The sequence below is a fragment of the Paramisgurnus dabryanus genome, chromosome 13 (assembly GCF_030506205.2).
Source record: "Paramisgurnus dabryanus chromosome 13, PD_genome_1.1, whole genome shotgun sequence".
NCBI lineage: Eukaryota > Metazoa > Chordata > Actinopteri > Cypriniformes > Cobitidae > Paramisgurnus > Paramisgurnus dabryanus.
The window spans coordinates 36,980,992-37,005,922 of record NC_133349.1 but is presented as its reverse complement, the minus strand read 5'-3'; the positions used below and the strand labels follow the sequence as shown (position 1 = coordinate 37,005,922).

Below are 24,931 nucleotides of genomic sequence, written 5' to 3'. Positions count from 1 at the left end.
TACGCATATTTACACTGATTTCACTCGTAGCTGTGAGTTCATTAACAGTGTTGGGCGTGTGTTTGCCGTGTGCGCTCGAGATTTTGTTAACTGTCGTTTGTCGGATAAATCAAGGTATTAAAGGGGCAGCAAGAGAAACATCCACGTCCTCGTGTAGGGCTTGAGCTTTGTTGTTTAGTGCCGCTGTAATTACAGGTCTAATGTCAATCATCAACACATTACGTGGATTGTAGTCTCTTACACTTATAGTCACGCACACATACAAACACACGCATACACACAACACAGATATTTTTAGCTACAGAGCTGTTAATGTAATCTACACTCTTGATGACCCTGATTTTAAAACGTTTTCATATAGGAAGTGTCCACTCAGCAGTTCTTTAAAAATGTCAAATAATTGAACGTTAATAGTCCTCAAATGCTCACATAAAGTATTTTTTTTTATTAAATAGTGAAACACATTTCTATATTAAGGGAGTTGCTATATTGTTTATTTTAAACATACAATACATTGCAATAAATCCATTATTACTGTATGTGTTGATGGCTTTTATTTCCTGCAAACTGTCAGTTATTTAAGGCAAATTAGTGGCAATGTGTGCCAGACGTTTGCCATGGGAATTACAAGAGAGTTGTAAAGACAAAGTAATCCATCCCTCAGTTCATACAAGCAGGTTTTTTAAGAGTCTGTATGTTGTTTGTGAGAATCTTCTGCCTATAGAGCTCCTGCGATTGACGTCACGCAGCCTAAACTCCGCCCTCTTAGCAGACAATCTGTAGCATTGGTATCAATAGGGTTGAACAATAATTTTAAACCAGACTGTTTATACCTTACAAACCATAAAAGAGTTTAAAATGTAGAAAACACTGGGCTGATACACATTAAAAGACATTATAGGGATCTGTTATGTTTCATCTATTAAGTCTTGGGTGTACATATCTATATCTTTTGAATTAAAGTGCGCAGAAACTCCTGCTAGCGCCATTCATTTCATATTTGCTCACGGCTGTCCTTGCCTGCCAGTATGGTGGCATAAACAGAATGGGTCACGTGACGTCCGGACCTCTATATATGTCTGAATGGGTGATGTAAACTGCATGTTCATTGCAAAAGTTTGTAAACCTGTTCTTGTTAAAATGAATGAAACTAAATAAGTCTAACTTTAATAGCCTAACTCACTTAAAAATGGTTGACATACAAATGAAATAAACAGTGCTGTTCAGGTATTCAGGTTCATTTAACAGTAGCCTACACTGTAAAAAGTGAAAAGTTGGATCAACTTAAAAAAAATTTAGATGTTACCAAACTGAAGTGAGTTTTTAAGTTGATTAACTTTTCACTTTTACAGTGTAGTTTCACTTTATTAACTGCACGCTGTCTGAGATCCGGGTTTCTGGGCTCGCTTTCAATGTAAGTGCGTGTCTGTGTGTGTGCGTGCGTGCGTACGTGTGTGTGTGTGTGTGTGCGCGCGCGCGCGCGTGTGATCAGTGAACTCTTTTCTTCTGTTGCCTGCATGATGCTCATGATTGCATTTGACCTGTCAGGTCAGAAAGAGGGCACCCAGAGGTGGACTGGGGGTAAATCAACATCTTGACACTCTACACTGCATTTAGGGAGACCCTCACTGACCACCAGACAGCATCCGCCTCTGATTGATAACAGCTATCGGTCACTTATGGTGACATGAGAGCTCCTTTCCATGCCTTCTAAACATTTACTACATGTGCTTTAATCAAACGACAATGTCACAAGACTTCCACTGTATGCCCAGATAAGCATATGGCATTTGATTGTGGGATGAAAGCTTAGCAATATCATGCTAATTTTACTCATGTCACTTTGTTCCTTTTTATGCAATTGATAAACTACAGAAGGTATATACAAAACAAAAAACAAAGTGTCCAAGTGGCCTATGCAAATCTTTAATCAGTTATATATATTAAGCAGTAGGTCACACACACCTACACATTTAGTTTGTTTTAGTAGCGTTTTGAATTGAATTGTGGGGACAGACCAGTGCAATGGCTTACAAGTATGTAAGGTCAGAGTTTAGAAAACAGCGGTTAAATTCGACATGACATTTTTTAAAGATCTGGATTGTACTACTTTTCGATGACTTATACAAGGCTCATTCGTTATCTGCCCAAAAAGGGTGGGTCTTGTGGCGGATGGTTCTTGTGGCACATGGGGCCTCATTTATAAAGTATGTGTACAGTACGCACAGATTTGATCATAAAGTGTGTGTAGTCTGAGCAGATGTATGCACTTTTGCTTGTCCGATTGCTGAAGGTTTTTGGAAATATAAGCCATTCTTGCTGCTTGAAAAAGATTTAAACATTGACAGGTGCTCTTTTATTTGTCCGGTGACATTAATAAGGCATCGTTTAAAGGCGGAAATCTGCAATTGTTCAGCTGCACACAGTTTTAAGCTCATTTGCCATTTATAGATCTCACATCTGAAAGTGAGGCATACGCGTACATTCGTTTTATGAATCAGACCCGTGTGCTTTTGAACATGCACGCAAGTTCATCAATTTAGGACGTTTTCTACACAGCATTTCATAAATGAGGCCCATGGTGCTTTAATAGTTAACAACAGCCCTTATTCATAGGTTTTTTTTGGAGTTCTCTATGCATTGGTCCAGGGTCCACTTTTACAAATAAAATCTGTGTTGCCTGAATTACTTTTAATAAACTGATTAATTGAGCTCATGTAAACTTGATATTTTACATTTAACATTTTAGTTAAGTGAATTAGAAAAATATAAGCAGAGATAGCTAAAACATCAAATCCTTTAGAAGGATTGAATCCTTTTTTTTGTCATGTTTAACATTTTGTTTCAAACAATGTTGAATTATGGGGATGTCCTCATAGCCCATGTTTACATCATAATATAACTTGGTTTGTAACCTAAAATTGTGTTCCTGAATATCACATAAACAACACACCGGTCACATCCATCCCTCATTTGATTTATTTCACTGACACACACACAGACATTCATAGAGTATGTCATTTTATAATTTGACACGTCTGAATTAGATTCCAATTTTGTGGCATGTATGTTACATAGAATAAATAACAACAAATATATTTAGATCCTATATCACATAATCAAATTAGTTTTGCAATTAAACAATAAATCTAACCTAAATATTGTGTACTTTTTTAACATAAAATTATATGGATATAGGTAATGATACAAAAAAATGATTTAAAAAAATATGTTCTCATGAAAATTCACTTGCCTAACCAGATCCTTTAAATAAACAGGAAGTTATTAATTCTACCCCTTTATGACATCTTGCCAAATCATTTTCAACCACACACTCGTACTGTATAACTCGCCCTATAAAACAAATGCAGTTCTGTATGTCTATTTTAATCAATGTTTTCATTTAAAAATTGTATTATTGTTGTTGTTGTTATTTTTTGCTTAGAAACACTACACTTGAAGAGTCTTTTTGTTATTTTTCTTTCTCAAACACACTGCACATGGGTTTTATGGTAGAGATCCAAACTAAATGCTTCCTCTAGTTTAAAACCTTAACACACTCTTCACAAAGTGCTGATAGACCAAAAGGGTTCCTGCTTATTATTTTCATTGTATTGAGCTAAATGTTTATTATTATTATTACTATTATTAAAAATAATAGTTTATTTTCTGTGTGCATTTTGTCCTGGTGAGAGGTGCTGAAGGCTAAGGGTACTTACAGTGGATGCTTACAGTGTATTTCTCGCTTTGTTCTTCCCACACACTTTTCTCTTCCACTTTGATGAAGAGATGTGTGTGTAAGAGAGAGGGTGGGGCGGGGGGTCAGGAACACTATTATGTCTGTTTCGTGTAAAGATCAGAGAGACACAGAGAGCAGGGAAAGTGTGCCACTGGGGTAAACTCACTAAACATCGACTCTATTATCAGTTCTGCTGTACTGTAACTCTATATATCAGCACTGAGACTGAATTGATCAGAGATGAAGTTATGAATGAAAGGTCTAATATGAAACTTTCAAGGTTTTCTTCCCTGCTGACCTGTTTGCTTTCTTAATGAAGTCATTAATCCTAATGAGGCTGATTTTTGCCTGCATTACTATCATTGACAGACATTTATCATGGCAACATTTATGTAGACGTCCACTAAATTAACTATAAATAAAATAATATAGATAAAGATATAGAATAAAGATCTGGTGTAAAAGAGCTAATTGATCTGTTAGCATGTAATTGTTAATTATAGCATCTATTTGTAATGCCATTGGTGTAAAGATAAACTCGGTCTGTTGGCCAGATTTTGTACTCTTAGTTTAGAATTTTTTTCTATCTGATACCTGTGGAATTTTTTTAGACTATAGCTTACATTAAATCACAGATTTTCACTTGTATATCTCTTTTAAAAAAAACATTTACTTAAATTTAATAAATGCTGTTGAACTAGCAGAATTGCTGCTTGCACTTTATATGGTGTGTGTAATTTAATCTGGATTTATATAAATGAATTTAAACAGTTTACTAATAACTATCCCAAATTTAGCATGGTCCTCGCCTAGTACAGATAGCATCTGTCTGGTCACAGTATTAATCACCATGCCACCCCCGCTGATGTCATAAGAAGACAAACATACCTCTAGATTGCTGCTTTGAGGAAGTAGAGGGATTAGAAACTCTGTTTCCATGTTACACCACATGAAAAGCGCTGAGCAGGGTATCATCAACAGAACGTGCTGAACACGTGCAGAACTGTGCTCTCTCTCTCTCTCTCTCTCTCTCCTTTGCAGCACATATTGTTTTCATACAATAAAAATGACTTTGCAACAACCATAAGCCGAATGTTGCATTTCCGTAAGGTATATTATTAAACGAGTAAACAACCAAGTCATTCTAATGTATTTATTTATTTACTTTTCAAATGGGGATATTACCAAATCGACCAGAATAAAGGTGTTCACCTATTTTCTGGCAACACTTCCACTTGTCCACTTGTCACATGTTCTGTTTTCTTCCCTGCGGTGTGGGCATGTAATGAGCTCTCTGTAAAACTTACACTGCTGTTGCCCGCTATTGTTTTGCTGCTTTTCTTTCAGGCCACATTAAACCCTTTATATGGATAGTAAAAAGGTCCATTTGAATTTGACTTCAGAGTCGAGAGAACCCTCCCTGCCCCCTGGCCTCACCTTTTTCAGAGAAAGAGAAGGTGAGTGGTCAAGCCTGGAGGGTTATAGACCTTTTATAGGCTTTTACTCCCTCAAGGTGGATGTTCGCAAGTGATGGCCTTGGCCGAAACGTACCATCTCTCCATTCCAACTATCAGTATTTCTATTTTTTTTTAAATAAAGTGTTTTGGTGCTGGTCCTTCCTGGATGTCTTATTAAGATGATTTCAGTGTGAGCAGCTGTGGACCAGATTGGGGTGGGATGTGGGCTGAGTGGGTTCTGGGCAGCCCTTGGGGCTTGAACAATCTTCCGTATAGTCTGCTGCCAGGAAATAGTAGGCTGTGACTGATGTGGTCAGCTCTTTGTCACCAGCTTAACTTTGGATTGGGGAGAGTGTTCCTGTGTGTGCGTGTGTGTGTGTGTGTGTGTGTCTGTGTGTGTGAGAGATTAGAAAAATGGCATGCATTTAAAAAAATAATAAAATGAAACTAAAAGCATTTTCCATCTTGTTTTGTATTACACTAGGTTCATTAAAGAGAGCTCTTTTAAGATTGTTGCACATTGTAGTAACACTCTTAAGACTCAACAATGCAATAGAGAGGGCAGGTGGGAAGGGAAGTGGCGTGAGACTGGGGGTAAGAAGAGGAACAAGCACGTCAGTCAGCTCCCAGTAAACAGCGCTAGTCACCGTCAAAGGACGTCCTTCCTTCACAGGAAGAGAGTGAGAGGAAGACATGTTCACTTTTCTCTTCAAACAAGATTTTACTTCTAGGCTCTTGTTTCAAAACTGCCCTGTGTGTCTGTCTCCATAATTCTGGGACTCTTTCTAATATTTGAAATAAACATAATCATTTCACATTCATCCTGCAGATTGAATTTTCTCAAATGAGAAGCTGTGGCAAGTTCACATCTAGTCTGTATTTGTAATGTATTAGTAAATAGAATTCATTGTTTGTTTTGTTTTCTGGCTTTTTGTGGCTGGGGTGTAGAATGAAAATATCTAATTGAATATATTTTTATTATTTTTATTGTTTAAAAACACGTGTTTTTAAAATTTTCCTTGCTATTGTCTCTTAAAAGTTGTCTATTTTAAAGATTATGAATCATCTTGGGAATGATGGAGGTTAGTTTACAATGAAGATTCTGTTGAATAAAATTTTTTTCAACTTTTCAATTTATGCCTATTGAAAAATCAAGTGTGTGTGTGTGTGTGTGTGTGTGTGTGGGTGAGAGAGAGATTTGAGTGTAGCAGTGTAGTAATTGTTAGATCATTGTCCTCTGTGGGTGGAGTCATGGGCGGAGCCAGGCTGTCTTCAACAAGTCAGACAAACATGCTCATGCAGTCAGTCAATCTCAGGCACTTGCAGGAGAAGTCAGTTACTATCTGGACTAGCAGTGGGACAGGACAGAACCGTGAGCTGCACCTGTCCCATACATACACACTCAGGGGAGAGATCACACACAGTCTCTATGTGTGGCTGGGACCAGAACCTCCTGGTAAGCAATCTTTTTCAGTTTTTTTGTACTGAGAGATGTTTTACTTGATTTATTTCTGTGTGCTTAATTTCGTGTGATGAGGAAAAGCTGTGAAGACATTTTCGATATTAAATTAAAACGGTTCTTTCTTCATATATGGTGTGGTAGTTTGCTCTTGTGAGGTAAATTAACAGTTTCATTGGGGCATAATTTAATATAGAGTTAAGATAATTCTAAGCTGTCAAAGTGTTGTCATTTGTATAAATGTAATTTTTATAAAAAAGTTTTCACGTTTCTGCAGTTATATGTGTTTCATGGGACTGAAGAATTTACATTGGAAGTTTAAAATGTTGATTTTCTATAAAAATATGCATATTTTATCTGGACAGACAGAAACTTTTTTATTTAAAATAAACACATTTAAAAAATGATAGTTCCTCTGTATACTTGTTTATTTTATTTCCATATTTAAGTTTTTCAGTTTCATTATGAGTTTTGGTTCTACAGCTGTCCTACACACAAAATTATTTTTCAACAAAGACATATTTGAATGATCACATAATGAAAACCCTTTTTACACTTTTATACTTTTTATTGAGTTGTACATTTAGTAAATGATAGTTGGATTTTTAATAGTAAGATCATTTGTAGTTATAAGGACCAAAAGAAGAACAGTATATATGTTTCCTCATTTATCTTGAAACCTTTTTTTAATTAAATGTGATTTTTAATAGTAAGATCATTGTAGTTATAAGGATCAAAAGAAGATACATGTTTCCTTCATTTATATTGAAACTTTAAAAAAAATTAAATTAGTTTAACAGGTTTAATTCAGGTTAGTTTTGACTTTCAACAAGAGATGTTATTTTATTTTTTTTCCTTGTGAATGTTTGAAGGTTTTGTTGATGTGCTTCTCAGTAAAAAAACATATTTTTCCTTTTCCTCTCTCTCTCTCTTTCGTTCTCTCTCTGTCTGTCTCACAATCTTTGGGATGGCTTAGTAGTTCTGTTAGTCTGCCACTCAGACTCCAATTTTAGCGACATTCAGATGCAGACAGGACTTCCTTCCAATGTTTTCCTCTGTTTGAGGCTATTTTTCTACCCAGGGGAGAAAACAGGGCGAGGGGAAGAAGAGCAAGTGATAGATAAAAAAAGACTTTTGAATTAGAGAGGAGTAGATAGAGAGAAAGAGAGCTTGTGATCTGTCCTGTCCTTATGACAGGGTTAGTACATCTGTTGGCTTTGATTTAAGTTTTTGTATAGAAATAATAGAATTGTAAATAATAGAAATAATTTGTCATTTTATTTATGGAGTCTAAAGTGTGGAGTATAAATATACAAAACAAAAATGTATGTCATTTAACCTGTACCATTGGCCCAAATAATGTTTTGGTTCTTAGTTCTCATAGACTTTCTATCATCAACTTTCATTTCCTTTTTATATTCTAAGGCTGCCTCTCATCACAGCTCGGCAATGTTGACTACTGAGGGAGCACCCTACACCGGTGACAATGAAGAGCTCAAGATGGATGTAGAGGATGTAGACATGACAAAATGGACGGAGACAGAGTTTGAGGAGAAATGCACCTACACAGTGAAGGACCACATCTGGGAAGGTCCACTGGAGTCTGCAGACCTCACCCGTGCTGAGGCGTCCTTACCTCGAAACTTAGCCTTCAAACACCCAAGAGACTCCAAAGAGGTAGGGAAAAATACAGCCTCATGTTTGACACTTGTAGCATATTTCTCTTTTTTTTTTAATAAACCACCAGATTAATCAGGTTACAGCTGCATGCCGTCTGCCCATAAATCTGCATGTATGATGAGTGTAATTACAGTAAATCTATATAAATTCGAAATATCATTACATATAAACTAAAAGACACTTGATCAAGCACAGCTTAGGGAAGCGAGAAAGAAGGTTGAAAGATTGTGTTTAAACAGTGTATCCGTAAAGCCACACCTACTCATCACACAATTGGTATTAATCTTCTTTATCTGCACTTGTCAGCTGAGTTTTGTTTTACTTGTTTTGCAAAAAAAATTGTTCCTGATTTGTCCGTCGTGCATGTCTGTATGTCTGGATGTGTTTAATAAGGTCTAGCTCACATTGTTACTCGGCTAACACAAACATCCATACATCAGAGCACCATGTGACAAGCTCTTCAAGCACAAGAGTGCAAAAGTTGAGAGGCGAATCCTTTACCATCTATCAAAGCTGTTTTATCTGCAGCAGACTGCTGTGTCTGTGTCCATGACATTTCACAAACACACTACTTTCCACCTTTCCGCAGCTAATGATTGTTGATGTTTTGATTAATATTAACCTCTCTTATTTTAAAAGTGTTTATAGATTAATGGAAACAAGGTTATAGATTTTCTCATCAGTGCCTCTGTCTGTCTTATCTCTTCCTGTGAGAAAAAACTGAGCCCCTTTTATGAGCACATATTTATGAGGTGATAAAGAGTTAACCCTCTTTCTTCAGAAAAATCTGGGGTTCAAACAGGAAGAAAGTGAGTGAAGTTGTGGTCGCAGGGGAAGATTAAGATGATGGGAGAGTATCGGTGGGAAGAGCTTATGTGAAGTGTGCTAAATGAGTTGTAATAGCTCTTTGTGGAAGTTTGTGGTAAGGGATGTGTGGTAAATCCAGCGAGAAGAGATTGGCTTGTGATAACCCCTAGATCCAGTCCAAATGGAAAACTTGCCTACAGATTCCTGCACATGTCCACAGAACCGGAAAACACAGTTTACAAAGCTCTACAAATTCCTCACATGCGTGGACGACTTTAGCAAATACTTTTGTGCTTAAAATAAAAATGTCATATTGACGAACAACATTATTGCTTAGCTTTTTAGATGTCCATTCAAAGAAAGCACCTGTAGGATTTGATGCTGTTAGGAGAGGCACTTTGAAAACTGTGTCTGTGTGGTTAATGAGAGGTGAGACAGGACAAACGAGTAGTCTCTCTCGGTCTTAAGACGTAACCTTGATGACCTTTGGTTTCCTGTGGCTGTAAAGAGAGGTGACGGATGAAGAGAGGCATGGCTCCATGTCTTTCGAGTGTGCACATCTGGCTAACAATTAATTGTCCTTAGATACACACACATCTGTCTTTTTACTAAGCATGCTAAGTGTTGTGATGGTTTTAAATAGTTGACAATATGACACAATACCCATATAATTGTGAACTAAAGATGAATAATTGGAAATGTCTCCATTGTAAAAAATGTTAACCACCTATTTTCCTTCTTTTTTAAACCAGGTTATTGGTGTAGTAAGTCGAGAATACATCCCCAAAGGCACCCGCTTTGGCCCCCTAGTGGGAGAAAGTTACACTGCAGAAAACGTCCCCAAAGATGCTAACAGAAAGTACTTCTGGCGGGTGAGTTCTTTTGTTTCAGAAACTGAATAAAGTGGGAATGAACAGGAAAAAACAACCTTTTCTGTTCCATTGACTGACTTCCTGTCTGACATCATTGAGAAGATGGTTATAATCAGTGAGTTTACATTCTCTGAGCGTTTAGAAACTGCTGAGTAAAGATCTGCTGTTTTGGGAACTGCGTTGCTGCATCGGTGCTGAATGACTTAAAACAGAGCAATTCGTTCCATGTAGCGTAATCTTTATTTGACTGTGCAGTGTTCAGCTTGTGGGACAGGAAGTGCCGAATGACTCTGCAGTTCTTCTGCTGTATTATATGTGTGTCTGAAGAATATGTCAGCCGGATCTACACGTATGCTGTTACTCAGAGAAAGAGTATCGCATGCCGCTGTCGTTCAAAAGACACCTTTCTTTAACTCGTATCCCGCTGTGACTTTCAGGTGTTGTTTACAGCTAAAGATTGTCCAAAGTCAACACACTCTGCTTTTGTGTTGACTTTGTGTTCACTTCCACGTTGCTCCCAAAGCAAAGATCCCCAAGTGGAACATCTCTGGTATTTACAGTGATTACATCATTCTTTCCTGTTTTACTATCAGAGCTTTACCGCGTGGACAGATGATTGCAGAGTCATTCGTGAGAGTTTAGAGCTAGAGGAAACATAGTGACGTTTATGTTTTAGAGGAAACTCTTGCAGAGAAATAATGATGTCTTAAGAGTGTTCCTGGAACTAGCAAGCTTAGTGTAAACAACTCAGCGAGACATCAACCCCCTACCAAACTTGAGACACAAGACCTAATAAGATTGCATTAGTGAACCAGATGGAAAGACACTGTGAATACCGGTGTGGGATAGCTGGGTTCGGGGTCAAAGTTTGACTTTTGAAGAGCACATCCCACTCATTTTATTTAAAGACATGAAAACTACATTGAAGATAGAACATTTTAATGAGAATGACACCCTAAAGACTGTTTCTTTTTTATTAAACATTTTGTCTTGTTATATTTGTAGATATACTCGAACGGAAAGTTCCATCATTTTGTGGATGGTCTAGACGAGGAGAAGAGTAACTGGATGCGTTATGTGAACCCAGCTCATTCCCAGCAGGAACAGAACCTCGCTGCTTGTCAAAATGGCATGAACATTTTTTTCTACACGGTGAAGGCTATCCCTGCAGACCAAGAGCTTCTGGTGTGGTACTGCCCTGAGTTTGCCCACCGTCTGAACTACCCAGCCTCTGGAGAGCTTATGATGCAAAAACTCAGTAAGTTCAGAAAAAATATTTTATCTTTCTCTATGTGCCATAGACCTGCATATATTTCTGTTTCTTGTCGTTTTAGTTTAAGTCAAGTCCCTGTTGTAGAGATTATACTTTAACTGTAAGTTTTGCAGCCTCTTCTCTTTCTTCTCTGCTAAGATCAGAATTATTTCAACTACCCAAATGATTCGTTTTTTACTCTACAATGTTTTTATTATGAATAACATTGTAACGTTGTATCTTACAGTCATAATTAGGTTTGTTTTGCCCGACAAACTGAGCGGGCAATAAAACTCTCAAAGCTAAAATGATGGGACAGTAGAAAGACACTTACTTGGGTGGATGGGTGGTAGGGTTTATAGGTAGGTGAACAGGCCAGCCAGTGTGACTCCTCTCCCTAGAGTCATGCGCATACCCTGGAGCCACTGTATGCAGTAGACTCTAACAGACACACACAGTCATACATAGAAGTCTGTAATTACATTTATTTACTCATGGCATCTGCCCATTTACCTGAGAAAAAGAGAGCGGCATCTGTATGTCACAGCAATAGGGCTGACAATTCTGACACAAACCTCCCACATGAATCTAATTTAGAAAACCTTAGGCATGGACTTTCTATTTCACTGACCCTGTTTGGAGTAAAATAACCACACACTTCAGCCAGAATATATCCTAAGTCACTTTGTCTTCCTGAATCAAAAGGTGTGTGGCACTTCCTTATTTATCTGCCACTTGAAAAGAGTGAAGAGGCTAAAAAGAGCCAGAGAGAGAGAGAGAGAGAGAAAGAAAGAGAGAAAATAATAACATATCCATTGACTAGTTGAACTTCCTGGCAGTAGGGCTGTGCTGATAGATTGATATCTCTGTGATCACTAGCTGTTTGTTTTTGGCAAGCTCTCAGGGGAGGAACAGAACTGGTTTTGTCTCTAGAAGAAAAGTGGGAGGAAAGAACTGATAACCTCTTGGTATGTTTACACGTAGCTGCTAGGACAGAAGGATAGGGGAGTAGAGTCTACGGTAGATCTTTTGAGGGATACTTATTATCTGCACAGTCACATTCATACTTCAGTTCCACATAATTATCCCAGTGAACAGGAAGCAGGAAGTTGTTTAATTGTTTACATCCTTTAAGGAGATTAACAGTGAACTATGCAAGATATATGAGAAAGTAATTTTAATTAACGTCCACCTTTAATCAACTGTGGGTGGGTGGAAGAGTCAGGTAGTGTTGAAAAATGGTTGTATTTAGTCTTGAGACCCAAACATAATTCTCTATGTACTTTGGCATAAATAACCTAATTGCCTCTAATAACAGAGTAAACGTGAAGGCTTTAAGACGGTTCAGAGGTTGTGAAATGCCTTTGATTCCTTTAGGGTCTTTGTGGACACTAAGGGGAAAAGATTTAGGCGTGTAGATTTCTATTAGCAGGATACCATCAGTCCCCCCACACCCTCTTGGTGAACCCCATTAGATAGTATCAGTGAATCCATCCCACCCTGACTGGCGCAGCTGTCAGGCCTCACATCCTGTCTGTAGACCCTAAAACAAGGTAATTTGTCAAACTGTCGCACTAAATGAACCACTTGGGCGCTTTGTTGAAATTCAGTTTAACTAGAGCAATGTGCTCCGAGGCAAAGGAACTACTGTGTCTTCAAAATAAGAATCACTGTAATTAGATGCATTTCTTTCTTTCTTTTGGTCACCTGTAGCAGTCAGTGTAAAAAATAACTGATGTGTGTTGTGTGTCAGCAGAGCAGAGTCTGATTGAAGTCACTCAGCAAACTGATGTCAAGAACCCAGTGAAAAGGGAACACAGTGTTTCAGAGATTTTGAAGGACGTACTGCAAGAACCTAGCAGACCACTCTCCACCCGTCCCCACTGCCTCAACAGCCCAGACCGACCTCTTTACTCCAGAGCTCTCTACCCACTCCGTCCCTCCCTGAATGAAGAGTTCTTAAAGAGCAGCACAGCATTTGTGCCAGCCCATTCTCACAGACAGTATTCGGTTACACCAAGCCCTTCAGCACACAGCAGTCCTATGAGCAGTCCAGAAGGCAGTCCCACACCAGCATCCCTTGAGCCAAGGGACACCCTGCTGTCCTTTTCTCCAGCACTCTACAGTTGCGGCCTGGGCCACTACCCAGGGTACACACCAGCAGGCCCAATGTCTTTCTATCCTAACCCACACTATTCACGCTACCTCATGCCCCACTATCCAGTTAGCGGTTTGAGTGGGCCACCTATATTCCCACACATGTACCCCTTTTACAGTGGCTTGGTACCTCCTCATGTGCCCTTTCCATCTGCAATGCTTCCATCTGAAGGAGGAGGGCAATCAAACATCCTGCGCCCAGCTGCCACCAGTGCCTTTTCTGCAGCCATTTCTTTGAAAGACAAACCGCTCCATGTACATAGACATCCCTACGCTCCCACTGGTGGCTCCCCAACAGCTGGTTCTGCAGCCTCTACAGGTCATCTGCCTACTAAGCCTACCTCAGCTCTTTTGGCTACCAGCCGCTCAGAGGACGAGGCCATCAACCTCAGCAAGCTGAAACGAGGCTCTGCAGGCTACAAAAGTCTAGATTACCCATTAAAGAAGCAAAATGGGAAGATCAAATATGAGTGCAATGTCTGCAGCAAGACTTTTGGTCAACTGTCTAATCTGAAGGTGAGCAAGTGAAACATGATTCCTCTGTTGTCCCTTAAATTCTGCAAATGTATTGAAAGTACTCTTAGCTTACCTGTCCTTGTTTCCAGGTGCACCTGCGTGTCCATAGTGGCGAACGACCATTTAAGTGTCAGACCTGTAATAAAGGTTTCACGCAACTGGCCCACCTGCAGAAACACTACTTGGTACACACTGGAGAGAAGCCACATGAATGCCAAGTAAGCAACAGTAATAACTAACAAACAACATGTGCACATTTTCATTAATAATGTAAGAATGAGATCCTAAAGTTCTGCTTTATTTTCACAGGTGTGTCACAAACGCTTCAGCAGCACAAGCAACCTAAAAACCCACTTGCGACTGCACTCTGGTGAAAAGCCCTACCAGTGCAAGATCTGCCCAGCCAAGTTTACACAGTATGTTCACCTTAAACTGCACAAACGTCTGCACACACGAGAACGTCCACACCAGTGTCCACACTGTCACCGAAACTACATCCACCTTAGCAGCCTGCGGCTCCACCTTAAAGGCTACTGCTTGGCGGCCACCCCTTCACCCAGCTGCAACTTGGATGAGCTCAACCGCGTCAATGAGGAGATCGAACGCTTTGACATTAGTGATAATGCCGACAGGCTGGAGGAAATGGAAGGATTTGACATTGAGAGTATGGTGGAGAAGCAGATCTTTGGGATGCTCTGGCATGAAATGGATTTTAATGCCTCTTACCACAAAGGTACCACTGTAGGAGACCTTCATCCCCCAACACCTCCGTATTGTCTAAATGAGCCTGGCTGTGAGGCCTCAGTCATCAAGGTTCATTGCAGCAGCCCTCTCCCGCTCCTCCCTATCACGGTTAAAAAGGAGTCCGAGGAGGTCATGGAAGACTAGTCTTGCTTACCTTTGGCTGCCTGCCTAGTTCTGTAAGCTAGGTTGTGGACAGCTACAAGTGTACATAATTCTTCTCACAGGAAACAGGCTTTGGCCTTTATGTTCAGGGACTTGAAGTACTCAGGGCTAACAGACATTGATCAAGTCTATCAGTGGTCTCGTATGTCCTTCACAAAAGACAATCACATTACCGTTTAATTAATATTATTTGCTTTTCGTGGTGTTTATTTCGGTTTGTTTCTTAATCTATTTAATTTATGTTATTGTATTGAAATTATGTTTACGATGACTGGTTAATTCATTTTTATTTACTGTTTTATGTTTATGTTTCCTACATATTTCCTAATATTATGTCATTCTTTTGTGAATATTTTCTAACTAGTAAATAGTGATGACTGTGATTTTATGTCTGCTTAAAGATGAGCACATTCAGGTTTATTTTTATTGTGGGGGGAGGTTTAAACATAGACCTTTTTGTTGAAGGCTTTTTTTACTCTAGGAGAGGTCAATGGTATCTATGTTTTGTGTAACATTTTTTCTCTTTACGTTGAGCTATACACAATTGAATAATTTAAAAAAGGGCATATTATATATTACCAACAACTGTTACCTCAGACTGTGGGAATGTAAGTGTGTGTGTTTGTGTGTGTGTACGCGTGTGTGGTGTCCTTGTATGTTAAGAGAGATGTCAATGTTCGTTTTTGCTACTTGAAGAGGAAAGTAATCCTAAATGTCCCAAATGTGCAGGTGTACATGTGGACCAAAGAGTAGCAGTCTTGCCTGTCACACACTGGCTGTGAACCAGAGACTGACTTTGCATTTTTTTTAAGTGTGTAGCACATTACTGATACCAAAATTAAGATATGTGTAGCTGGTTACCAAAGTTTTTTTTTATTGTTTTCAGAATGTTTAAATTACAGATAAAGATGTGTGCATATTCAGTGTAAGCTGTTGCTGCCCTCTTTTCTGCAGGTTTTTGATGATGTTTGTGGATACTACGACATCACCCCGGCCTTTGTATGCACTGGTTTTATTTTCTTTTGTCTTATGTTTGTAGTGTATTTAAGATTTTGTCCAGCAAAATTAGTAGGACAGTAACATCAGCAACATGTGCTGTGATGTAGTAGCATCTCATGCACTTTTTGTCTTAAAGTATGACCAAAGTCTACAGTAGCCCTCATCTTCAGCTTTAAATTAAAGAAAAACATGTTGTTTACATATTGGTTTACATAGTTACAGTACCGCTTGACAAAATGTAAATTATAATATAAATCTTCACTGATCAAATGCATTTGTGTGTTGTCTTCTGTTACATACATTTGGTTTCAGTTCAATTAGTACATATAGGTTTTAGGACTATTTCAGTCTTAATCAGCTGTAATCTTTAGGTTATTCAAATAAAGATATTTCTATTGACATCATCAGGACATTTGTCCACAGTATATTCAGCCTGCAACATGAGATGAGCTCCAGTCCTCCTTAAACCCACCACAGGACAAGTAGATTTGGAGAATGATTGGACATCCCCATTAGATCTCAGTTAATAAACAAATAATTAAACAGAAATATTTTATCTCCATAATTTTGCCGTCTTTCTGGGATCAGTAGAGCGTATGGATCATAGAATATTTACAGCTGATAAATACAAGGTACAGAACACTGAGAAAACAAAGCAAGCAGTAGAGGAATTTTAAAAAGAACAAAGGAAAGATAAAAGAATAAAGGGAAACAAAATAAACTACAAGTGCAAGTGTGTGGGTCATCATCGTCGTCCCCCAAATGATCAGAGCACCTTAGGGAATTTCAGCACCTGTCCATTAGAAGCCAACATTAATGACAGGTTGACTCTATAGAGAGAAGGCCACAAAGAGGGGAAGGTCAGAGGAAAATTAGAAGGGACCTCCTGTAGGAGAGTTTAGTTGTTTGTTCTTTTAAGTGATCCTTCCCCCATCCAAAGCTTAGTTCCAGGTGTACTCGGGAATGAGAGGGCTGTACTGATCGGACAGAGGGGAAAGTTGTCTTCAGACACCTCATATAATTTAAAAGGGCTCGGCTAAGTTATAGCTTTCAAGTTATACTTTTATATCCCAATCAGCAAGTGTAGGGGAGTGAATGACACAAAATGAATGTGGGTAAAGTCTGTAAAACTGAGCTGAAGAAGATGTAAACCTTGTCCTCTTCCTCATTAAATCAACTTCAAAGAGTGTTTGCTGCTTTACACAGACACAACTTCACTTACGGTTATTTCCCATTGGAGAAAAAAGAAACAAGGAAATATGTAAAAAAAAATACAAAACCTTCGATACTGCTCTTCGAAAAGGCATTTATCAGAACAAATGCTTAAAGGAGAGACAATAGAGGAAGATGGCTCTGATGTTTTAGTGACTAGTTTACTGGAATGAGCACATTAAAAGTGCTCACTTCACTTTGATGTCCACTCCACCACACCGCAGAGCACCCAGCACAAGTACAGAAGACCTCTAAACTCAGTGCCAGACATTTTAAACAGTTAGGGAAGACAAATAATTAATTCAAGACATGTTTTATGTACGCCAGATGCACAAGATCAATGTTTTTAAGCTTGAGGACAAAGATTGTTTGTTAACTTTGTCAAAGTTTGGCATTAATATTGCAAAAATGTTATATAAGGAATCTTAAAATTGTATTGCAGGGTTTCCCGCAGCACTTTTCAGTTCGGGCGGCCCACCTATGCTGGGATACCCTACCACCTTAACCAGGTCGTCCAAAAAAAAATTTTGATGCACAAAAGGCCGTCAAGTGCATCTCGGGGAATAGCGTGGATGCGCATCACACTGCGAGCGGGCACGCGCCACATGGCCGAAATGAGAGAAAGACATGGTTCGTCAATGTCTGGAGGATAACTAGCCTGTTGATAAAACATTTAATTCATTAATAATCTAGTATGTGTTCATTTTCTGTCATAGTTTCTTCAAAATTGAGTTTTATTTGAGTGTTTTAAATAAAAATATTTTTATCATGACGCCCCTTTGATTGCCACGCCCCCGGCCCACCCACCTGCACAACCCTACCATCTTAACTAACAAATTTTCTTCGGGAAACCCTGTATTGTGTGTGCTTGAATACCCAGATGGTCTATTACATTTGCCAAATGTGCTGTTCACTGTGTCGTAAGGTGCCTCATATAGCAATTTACTATTGGATCATAAAACCATCACTTCAATGCCGCCAAGGAGATCCACGGTTTCTGGAGAGAGATACTGTATCGATTAGCAGTCCTTTTCATCTCAGTGGTATTTACTTTACACATTTACACATGACCTCTCAAAAGTTTGCAAACTGCATGCTCATTGTTTATTAAGAAAGTCATCTGAACTTGTGTCTGACCACTTTGAAGCAGCAGAAAAATTTGGCCTCAAAGGATCAAAGGCAGCAGACAAGAGTAACGGTATACACTTCAAAAGCTTTCATGAATGAATTTAATGCTTCTAAGAACCTACTACAATAATACATATATAGGGCTGTTCATTTTATGAGATTAATTTGTTTTGGGGGAAAATAACATGTTAAAATTTATAACAAATTTTACAAACCCCGATCAAGCCAGTGCTACTACATAGTTACAAAAGTTGATCATTAAACGTGCTTTCAGGCCTTACCAATAAAAAAAATAAAAAAAGATCTCAATGCAGTGCTCACACGCTGTTGAAGAAGTTTTGTTTGTGTGCGTGAGACTGCGTGTATTTAAAGTAATTTGCATATTAAGGCCTCAGTCAGCTCACAAATGCTAACCGAGCATTCGTGTTGAAAATGTGGGTGGGTTTGGTTCCCAGAAAAAAGAAAATGAAAAGTGAGTGGGTCCAATATGACGAGTCTTAAAAAGTGTGTTTCTTTGGGCCAGTTGATTTGATTCTGCACACTTCTTGCAAACATCTTCAATCAGACATATTCTGACTGTCACAGTGCTTACAGATAATTTTAGATCATCTTTGATCTTTCTAGAGGTGATGAAAGTCTAAATCTTTGCCATCATGACTATTCTTCAATCTGTTTTAACTAAAGTTGCTTGTTATGTGCTTTGTTTTTTTTTTTACATTTTAAAGCATTTGAGATAATTTTAGCTGAGCATCATCAATTTTGCTTCATTTCTTTATAAACATTTTCCCCTCTTAAATCATTTTTTTATCCAGTTACTTAGAAATCCAGCAGAGGATATTTATAATAATAACAATGGGCAAACATTTGCTTCCCCTCTTTTTTACAGTTTTTCTCAATTGCTAAAACACTTTTGAACTAAAATTTCAAAACCATAACGCCATATTTCAAGTACAATAAACACTATTCTCCTGCTTTAACACATCAGTCAGATTTGGTGAACTGTTACTTCACAACTCTACACACAAATCCATACATTTCTGTGCTTACACAATCTGGTCACATGTAAAGCACTAGCATTCAATACTGTTCACTCAAGTCAGCAGAGCTTAGGCTCGATTAGCAAACAATTACCAAGGTGGAAACACTAAGAGTCAAAATTGAACACACATCAATCAGATCCTTCAATAGATAGATAAAAGGGCCTGAATCAGTTCACTGAGCTTTGGAACAATGGATCCACAGAGAAATTAAGGAATAGGTTGAGGAGAAGGATCTCCTTCTGGATCTCCTGGAAGAGGAGGAGGGAGAGGAGGAGAGAAAGAAGGAGGACGTGGTGAAAGAGGAGGAAGAGGAGGACGTGGTGAAAGATGAGGAGGGAGACGAAGGGCAAGGTGACAAGCAATCTCAGATGAAATTCGTGCCACTCTAGCTGACCATGTCCTTGATGGAGGCTGAACAATGAGTTAAGCCTGATTTGAGTCGTTTCACCGTCGCATCATCTTCAGGGCATTCAGGGAGGGAAACAGATAGATGTACTCAGAGTAAGACTGCTCTGTACAATAACTTTAGTGTGCATACACTGTTAGACTATGCTACTGGAATGAAGAAATGCACCAACTTGCCTCTCATACAGATTGACATATTAGTAGATGAATGCCAGGGGTGGATCATGCAAGAGGTTTTTATCCTCGCTGTTTGGCTAGGACCAATAAAGCCTGTGATGTGGTTGAGATTCCCTGGCCTGACCCAGAACAAAGACGGGATGTTGAGGGGGAATAATAAAAAGATTACAGTTGTGCTGTGTAGCACATGAATGAATAAAAATGTGCTAATGCATACATTGATTGTGTCTTTTTTTGTAGTGTGTGTGCTTTTAAAGCTTGTGTGTGATGTCTGAGGGAAAAGTTTGGTTTTTCAGTAAAAACAGGGACAGACTGGGGCTAAAAAACAGCCCTGGACTTTTTCCCAAATCGGCCCATCATCCAGCCATTCGCCCCTAGCCGTGTGCAACAGACACAAGGATGTCCTGATACTATGCCACAATACTGTTAGACTATCAGACAAGGTTATTTAATATTTTGTCAATGTCATATTAAACTTTGATGTATAATAAGGCTGTGAAATAATGAAAATGGCTAGTCCCTATTAATTTTGTCTGTAATCTTTCACAAACAACACCAGGTCTTTGCCAATTCCACAATACTAAACACAAATATGAAAGACAAGGAAAAACTGCACTCTGATGGAAGACAGACAGAAAGTGCAAGCTAGGATTTTTTGGTTAAACTAATATTTGGTCAATTATTTAGCCCCCTTTCTTGTATATTAGCACGTTTAGAGTGGTAGCAATGCATGCCTGATATTTAATTCAATCTTCATTGTAGCAGAAAATGTGAGCTCACTACAACCTCTCATATACAATAAAGTCAATGAAAGAAATGAAAACCAATGCAATATGATGAATGTCCACCCACAGACTGTTTTTAAACGGGGTTGGATAAATATTTTTTGCTTTGATGTGTGTGATTTTGGTTAGATGACAGTTGTAGGTTACAGTTTGACAAGAGTTTACAGTTTGACAAAAGCACAATGTTTTGTTTTATTGCGACTGCACACAAATATAAGCAAACACTTTGCAGTTTGAATGATGTCCCATATGAACAAAATGACGGAGTATGTATTGTTGTTACGTTTCCATTGTTCAATCGCGCACGTGCCACTCTCTCTCTCTCTCTCTCTCTCTCTCTCCCACACGCCCGCGCACTCACATCACGTCTCTCTCTCTAACAGTAGTTGTGCATTACGTTCATTTTCACGCGAGTTTTATTTATTTTTATATCATGTATATTATATTATAATGTCACGTGTCCTGCTACTACTTGCACTTAGCTCTTGCTTGATGTGAAGTTAACTCGGTCTGTCCCTCATCATGACCAGGCTGTGGATGCTCAGGCTCGTGAACATAGACGCTCGCGAATTCCGGGAATCCATGGACCATTCACGGCTAGTAGGCCGACTCTTCTTCCTTGTTTTTTTTTACATGTAGCAGCATATAAGTGATCAGTATTAGTGCCTCTGCTATTGGCTGTTCATATTGCATTATTAAACTTTTTTGCCATCGGCCGGGCGACGGCCCTCCGTTGAACGGCACAGATTGCCAATCCGTCCTTGAGTAAGAGTGAATGGTTTTAAGTGTTTGACCTGAAAATAGGATGTTTGGAGAATTGTTTGAGATGTTATGGATTTGTGTTTACTGTTTTGAAAATATGAGGCATAGTTTCAAGAAATGTGTTTAAGCAACCGAGAAAAACTGTAATAACGGAGCTGTTTCATAAAGGAATGAACTAATTTTCAAAATTTCTTAAACTTCACACTGCTATTATTTTGATCGCATCACTATCAGTAAATGAGTCAAAATAATACTCAGAACAAGTAGTGTGGATATCATTACCAGTGGGTCTGTTATTTTTCTATTACACTACTACATCTGTAAGTAAATACATTTCAGTGCAGAAATATTACCACTATTAATAGCAGTGGTTACTGACTAAATAACCTGGTTACTGATGTTGCACTGCTATTTTTTTAACACAATTTTATGTAGCTTGCAAAAAATAGAAAACAATTATGAAAACACACAGCATAATGGAAAGACAAGGCAGCTATAAATGTTGTTTTAATTAAATGCTTTCAAATTAATCGAACACAGACAAAAAAGCAATCATGGCATGGAAATAAAAGAAAATGTACAGCTGAAACATGCTGTTATCCTTTAACCTGTCATTAGAAGTGAAGAGTTATCAAGTCATTTAATACAAAATACAATGCTATTTGAGCTCTCAGATGTTTGTTTCGAGAAGAGTCTGCCCTGAAGTCGCCTGTTAGTGGCGTAAGCTCTGTGGTTTTACCCCCCATTCGGTCTGTCTGGGATAAAACACTCACTGATTCCTCTAAACGAATAATCACTCTCAGCTGTGTTTCGTCTGGAGTCCCCACATCCCCCTTAACACAGACAGCCAGTCAGCCTACAGGTTGTAAATATATGGTTAAAACATACTCTAAGCTTCATTTGTCTGCACCAGTGTGATGTGTAACATGAGATAATTCAAAGATCATTTTTGGAGCTCTAAATAAAGAAAAAACTTCTCTTTACGCAAATAGACAATAATTCCCAAAAATGAGCTAATTGAAACCTCTTCTGAAGGTAAATCCTGACCTTAATGCTGACTGGAAAAGAGACATTTACTCCCTCAATGACTAATCAGACTGTGGCAATTTCCCCCCCATGTATGTCAGAATCGGACACACTGATACATCAGATCCAGAGTGCCGTCATGTATGTGATGTCATACTCGCTTCAGCTAAAATCCCATTACTGGGTTTAGTTTTATGACAGAATTTCTTCTTACTTTTGACACGACATCTAACTCTTTGACAGCTTCCATAAGCCTTGTTTATAATCAAACACCATCACAGTTGTTAAGCATCAACCGTAACTGCTAATAATGAACAGAGTCCGAGTGTACAGTACTCAAAATTACAGGCTAAAGAAAGAGTGAAGGGAGTACAGTCACGTTAGACTTGTGCAAACGTATCCATGGAAGAATTTCAAGGCAGCAAACACACAAGACGCCCAAATCATATATAATATACTAGTTTGGATCTGTGATTCTGATGTTAAAATGACCACTGCTCCATAAGGCCACTGCAGGGGTGAGGATGAGAATACAGGAAGGCCAGGAACGCCATCAGACCGGCTCTGAAGATCTTACATCCAGAATTCTCAATCACTGTTCAAACGAATTGTCTGGAATCAGTCACTTGGTACTGGGATGACACTGATATGGAGAAAGTTGTCCGGATGGCTCAAATGTTCGCTCAGCCACTGAATGGGCGTCTCCAGCAAGGGTTCAATGCCATGAATCATAACCTGGTATCTCTTTGGCTCATCTAGAGTGGGTTTGAGAAAAAAAGACGTGGTTGGTGATCACAAATTGTAATTTACAGTTCAAGTGCATTCTGCTTCAATGTTGTATAGTTAATTGTTTCATTGAAGGTTATTGCTGGGGTAAATGCCATATCAATAATGAAAAACAGTCATAATGAGGTGCATTTTTTGTAGTGGCACACAAATGATATATGCCATTTTATGCAACCATTTATGAGAAAATGCTAAACAAATTATAACAATTTACAATGGCATGCAGAAAAAAACTCTGGACACAACAGGCTTATCAATATTATTTAGGTTAAGTGAGTGGACAGCTCAGTAAAATAAGGGAATGTTAAGATGACCAAAACCCCTGTTTTGCTATTTTGCTATTGTAGGATTCCTAACATCATCACTTGTTTATGTCAACTATATAGCACATCTATGTGCAGAAAATGACAGAAGCCCAATCTTATTTAATTATTATTAAGTCATAATGACATAAATATCATCTCATAATCTGACACATAGCGTAATGTTTGTTTTTGTACAAAGATAAAGTAGGATTCCACAAAAAAAATTCTTATTAGCATATTTGTGAAGTTGTACCATGGGGCTAATCTAAGGGTGTGCATTATTTTTTTATTAATAAGCTGTCGACCATGTTAAGTTTCCTCATCACTATGCAAGTTTACCTGAAATAATGGATTTATTTAATAGTCACACATTTTTATATATGTTTTATAAAATGAATACAAATTATTGTTTCATTCTTCTCATTTCATATAATTGCATTTACATCAGGCTCAGTTGTTCAGCAAACTGAGATGCGATGCGCACAGAGGCTGTATGGGCAGCAAAATATTCATTTGAAAACACAGAACTCAATCATCTTAAATTGATCTCAAATCTAAACTGTTAACTTGTAAATGTGTTTAATATTTTTTAACAAATATATTAATATTAAGTTGTGGGTGAAATGAAACTATGTTGGGAAATTTAGGGCACGGCTCAGTTGGCTACTGAATGTAATGATCGAGCTGAGAGGGGCAGAGGCTGTCTTTGCTTTCCCGAGCTCAACAGCACCCCACTTTTTGCCCCATGTAAATTTGTTGTGAAAAATTCAAATGCAGTAATCCTTAACTGAGAGCCATATGGGCAGATTTGAGCCTGCCTCTCTAGTCTTTACCTTACGTGAATGTAGTTCTGTACATTTGATATCATTCAGCGTCAGTAAAGTGCATATCAGTCTGTGTGACAGGGCTCAGCGTTAGTACGTCTTCAGGTTGTGAATATTGCAAGTGGTACAAATCAACCCATTTATAATAGTTGTAGTTAGTTACAAATAGTTACAGAATTTGTTTGAAAGATCGTTAGTTAATGAGAAAATGGACATCAAACAACTTTGCACTGTCAAGCCAGATATAAAAATTGGGAAACAGAGAAACGACCAATGGTAAGTAATTTGAGAAAGGTCTGGTTGTACCAAACGCCCATGTGAGCCCATATCTGCCCGTGTATGGAGGAAACAACACACAGCTTGAAACTCGAACTAGCCATTAAACTATTTTAAGGTATCTGATTGAATATATATATATATATTTAATAGGGGTGTGCATTGGCACTGTCCTCACAATTCGATTCAATTACGATTCATCAGGTAACGATTCAATTCAATTCGATTCTACGATGCATTGCGATGCATCAGAATTCTACTGTACACAACAAGGCAAGTGCAACTATTCTCAACAAAAACGGAAGCTTAGCAGCTTTAAGACAATGACAATTATATACCTGAGATGAGAATTTACACACAG

At 38.4% G+C, this 24,931-nt stretch overlaps 2 protein-coding genes across 4 annotated transcripts in view; one reads left to right on the top strand and one right to left on the bottom strand.

The window, feature by feature from the left end:
- Positions 1 to 6,513: 6,513 nt before the first annotated feature.
- prdm1a (PR domain containing 1a, with ZNF domain) lies at positions 6,514 to 16,114 on the top strand. 2 transcript variants are annotated; one of them, XM_065243069.1, is made up of 7 exons: positions 6,514 to 6,652; positions 8,081 to 8,332; positions 9,895 to 10,014; positions 11,020 to 11,272; positions 13,023 to 13,939; positions 14,029 to 14,157; positions 14,249 to 16,114. In XM_065243069.1, exons 1-7 carry the CDS (start codon positions 6,626 to 6,628, stop codon positions 14,825 to 14,827), a joined length of 2,277 nt encoding a protein of 758 aa, XP_065099141.1. In that variant the 5' UTR covers positions 6,514 to 6,625; the 3' UTR covers positions 14,828 to 16,114. The 2 variants fall into 2 exon arrangements, with proteins under 2 accessions (XP_065099141.1, XP_065099140.1); XM_065243068.1 differs by having other exon boundaries at positions 13,020 to 13,939.
- Positions 16,115 to 21,827: 5,713 nt separating this feature from the next.
- Positions 21,828 to 24,931, bottom strand: part of atg5 (ATG5 autophagy related 5 homolog (S. cerevisiae)) — a 39,940-nt gene continuing 36,836 nt past the window's right edge. For both annotated transcript variants that reach the window (XM_065274297.2, XM_065274296.2), the window contains exon 9: positions 21,828 to 23,134. In XM_065274297.2, the coding sequence (XP_065130369.1) occupies positions 22,998 to 23,134 (137 nt within the window). In that variant the 3' untranslated portion in view covers positions 21,828 to 22,997. The remainder of the gene's footprint in view (positions 23,135 to 24,931) is intronic.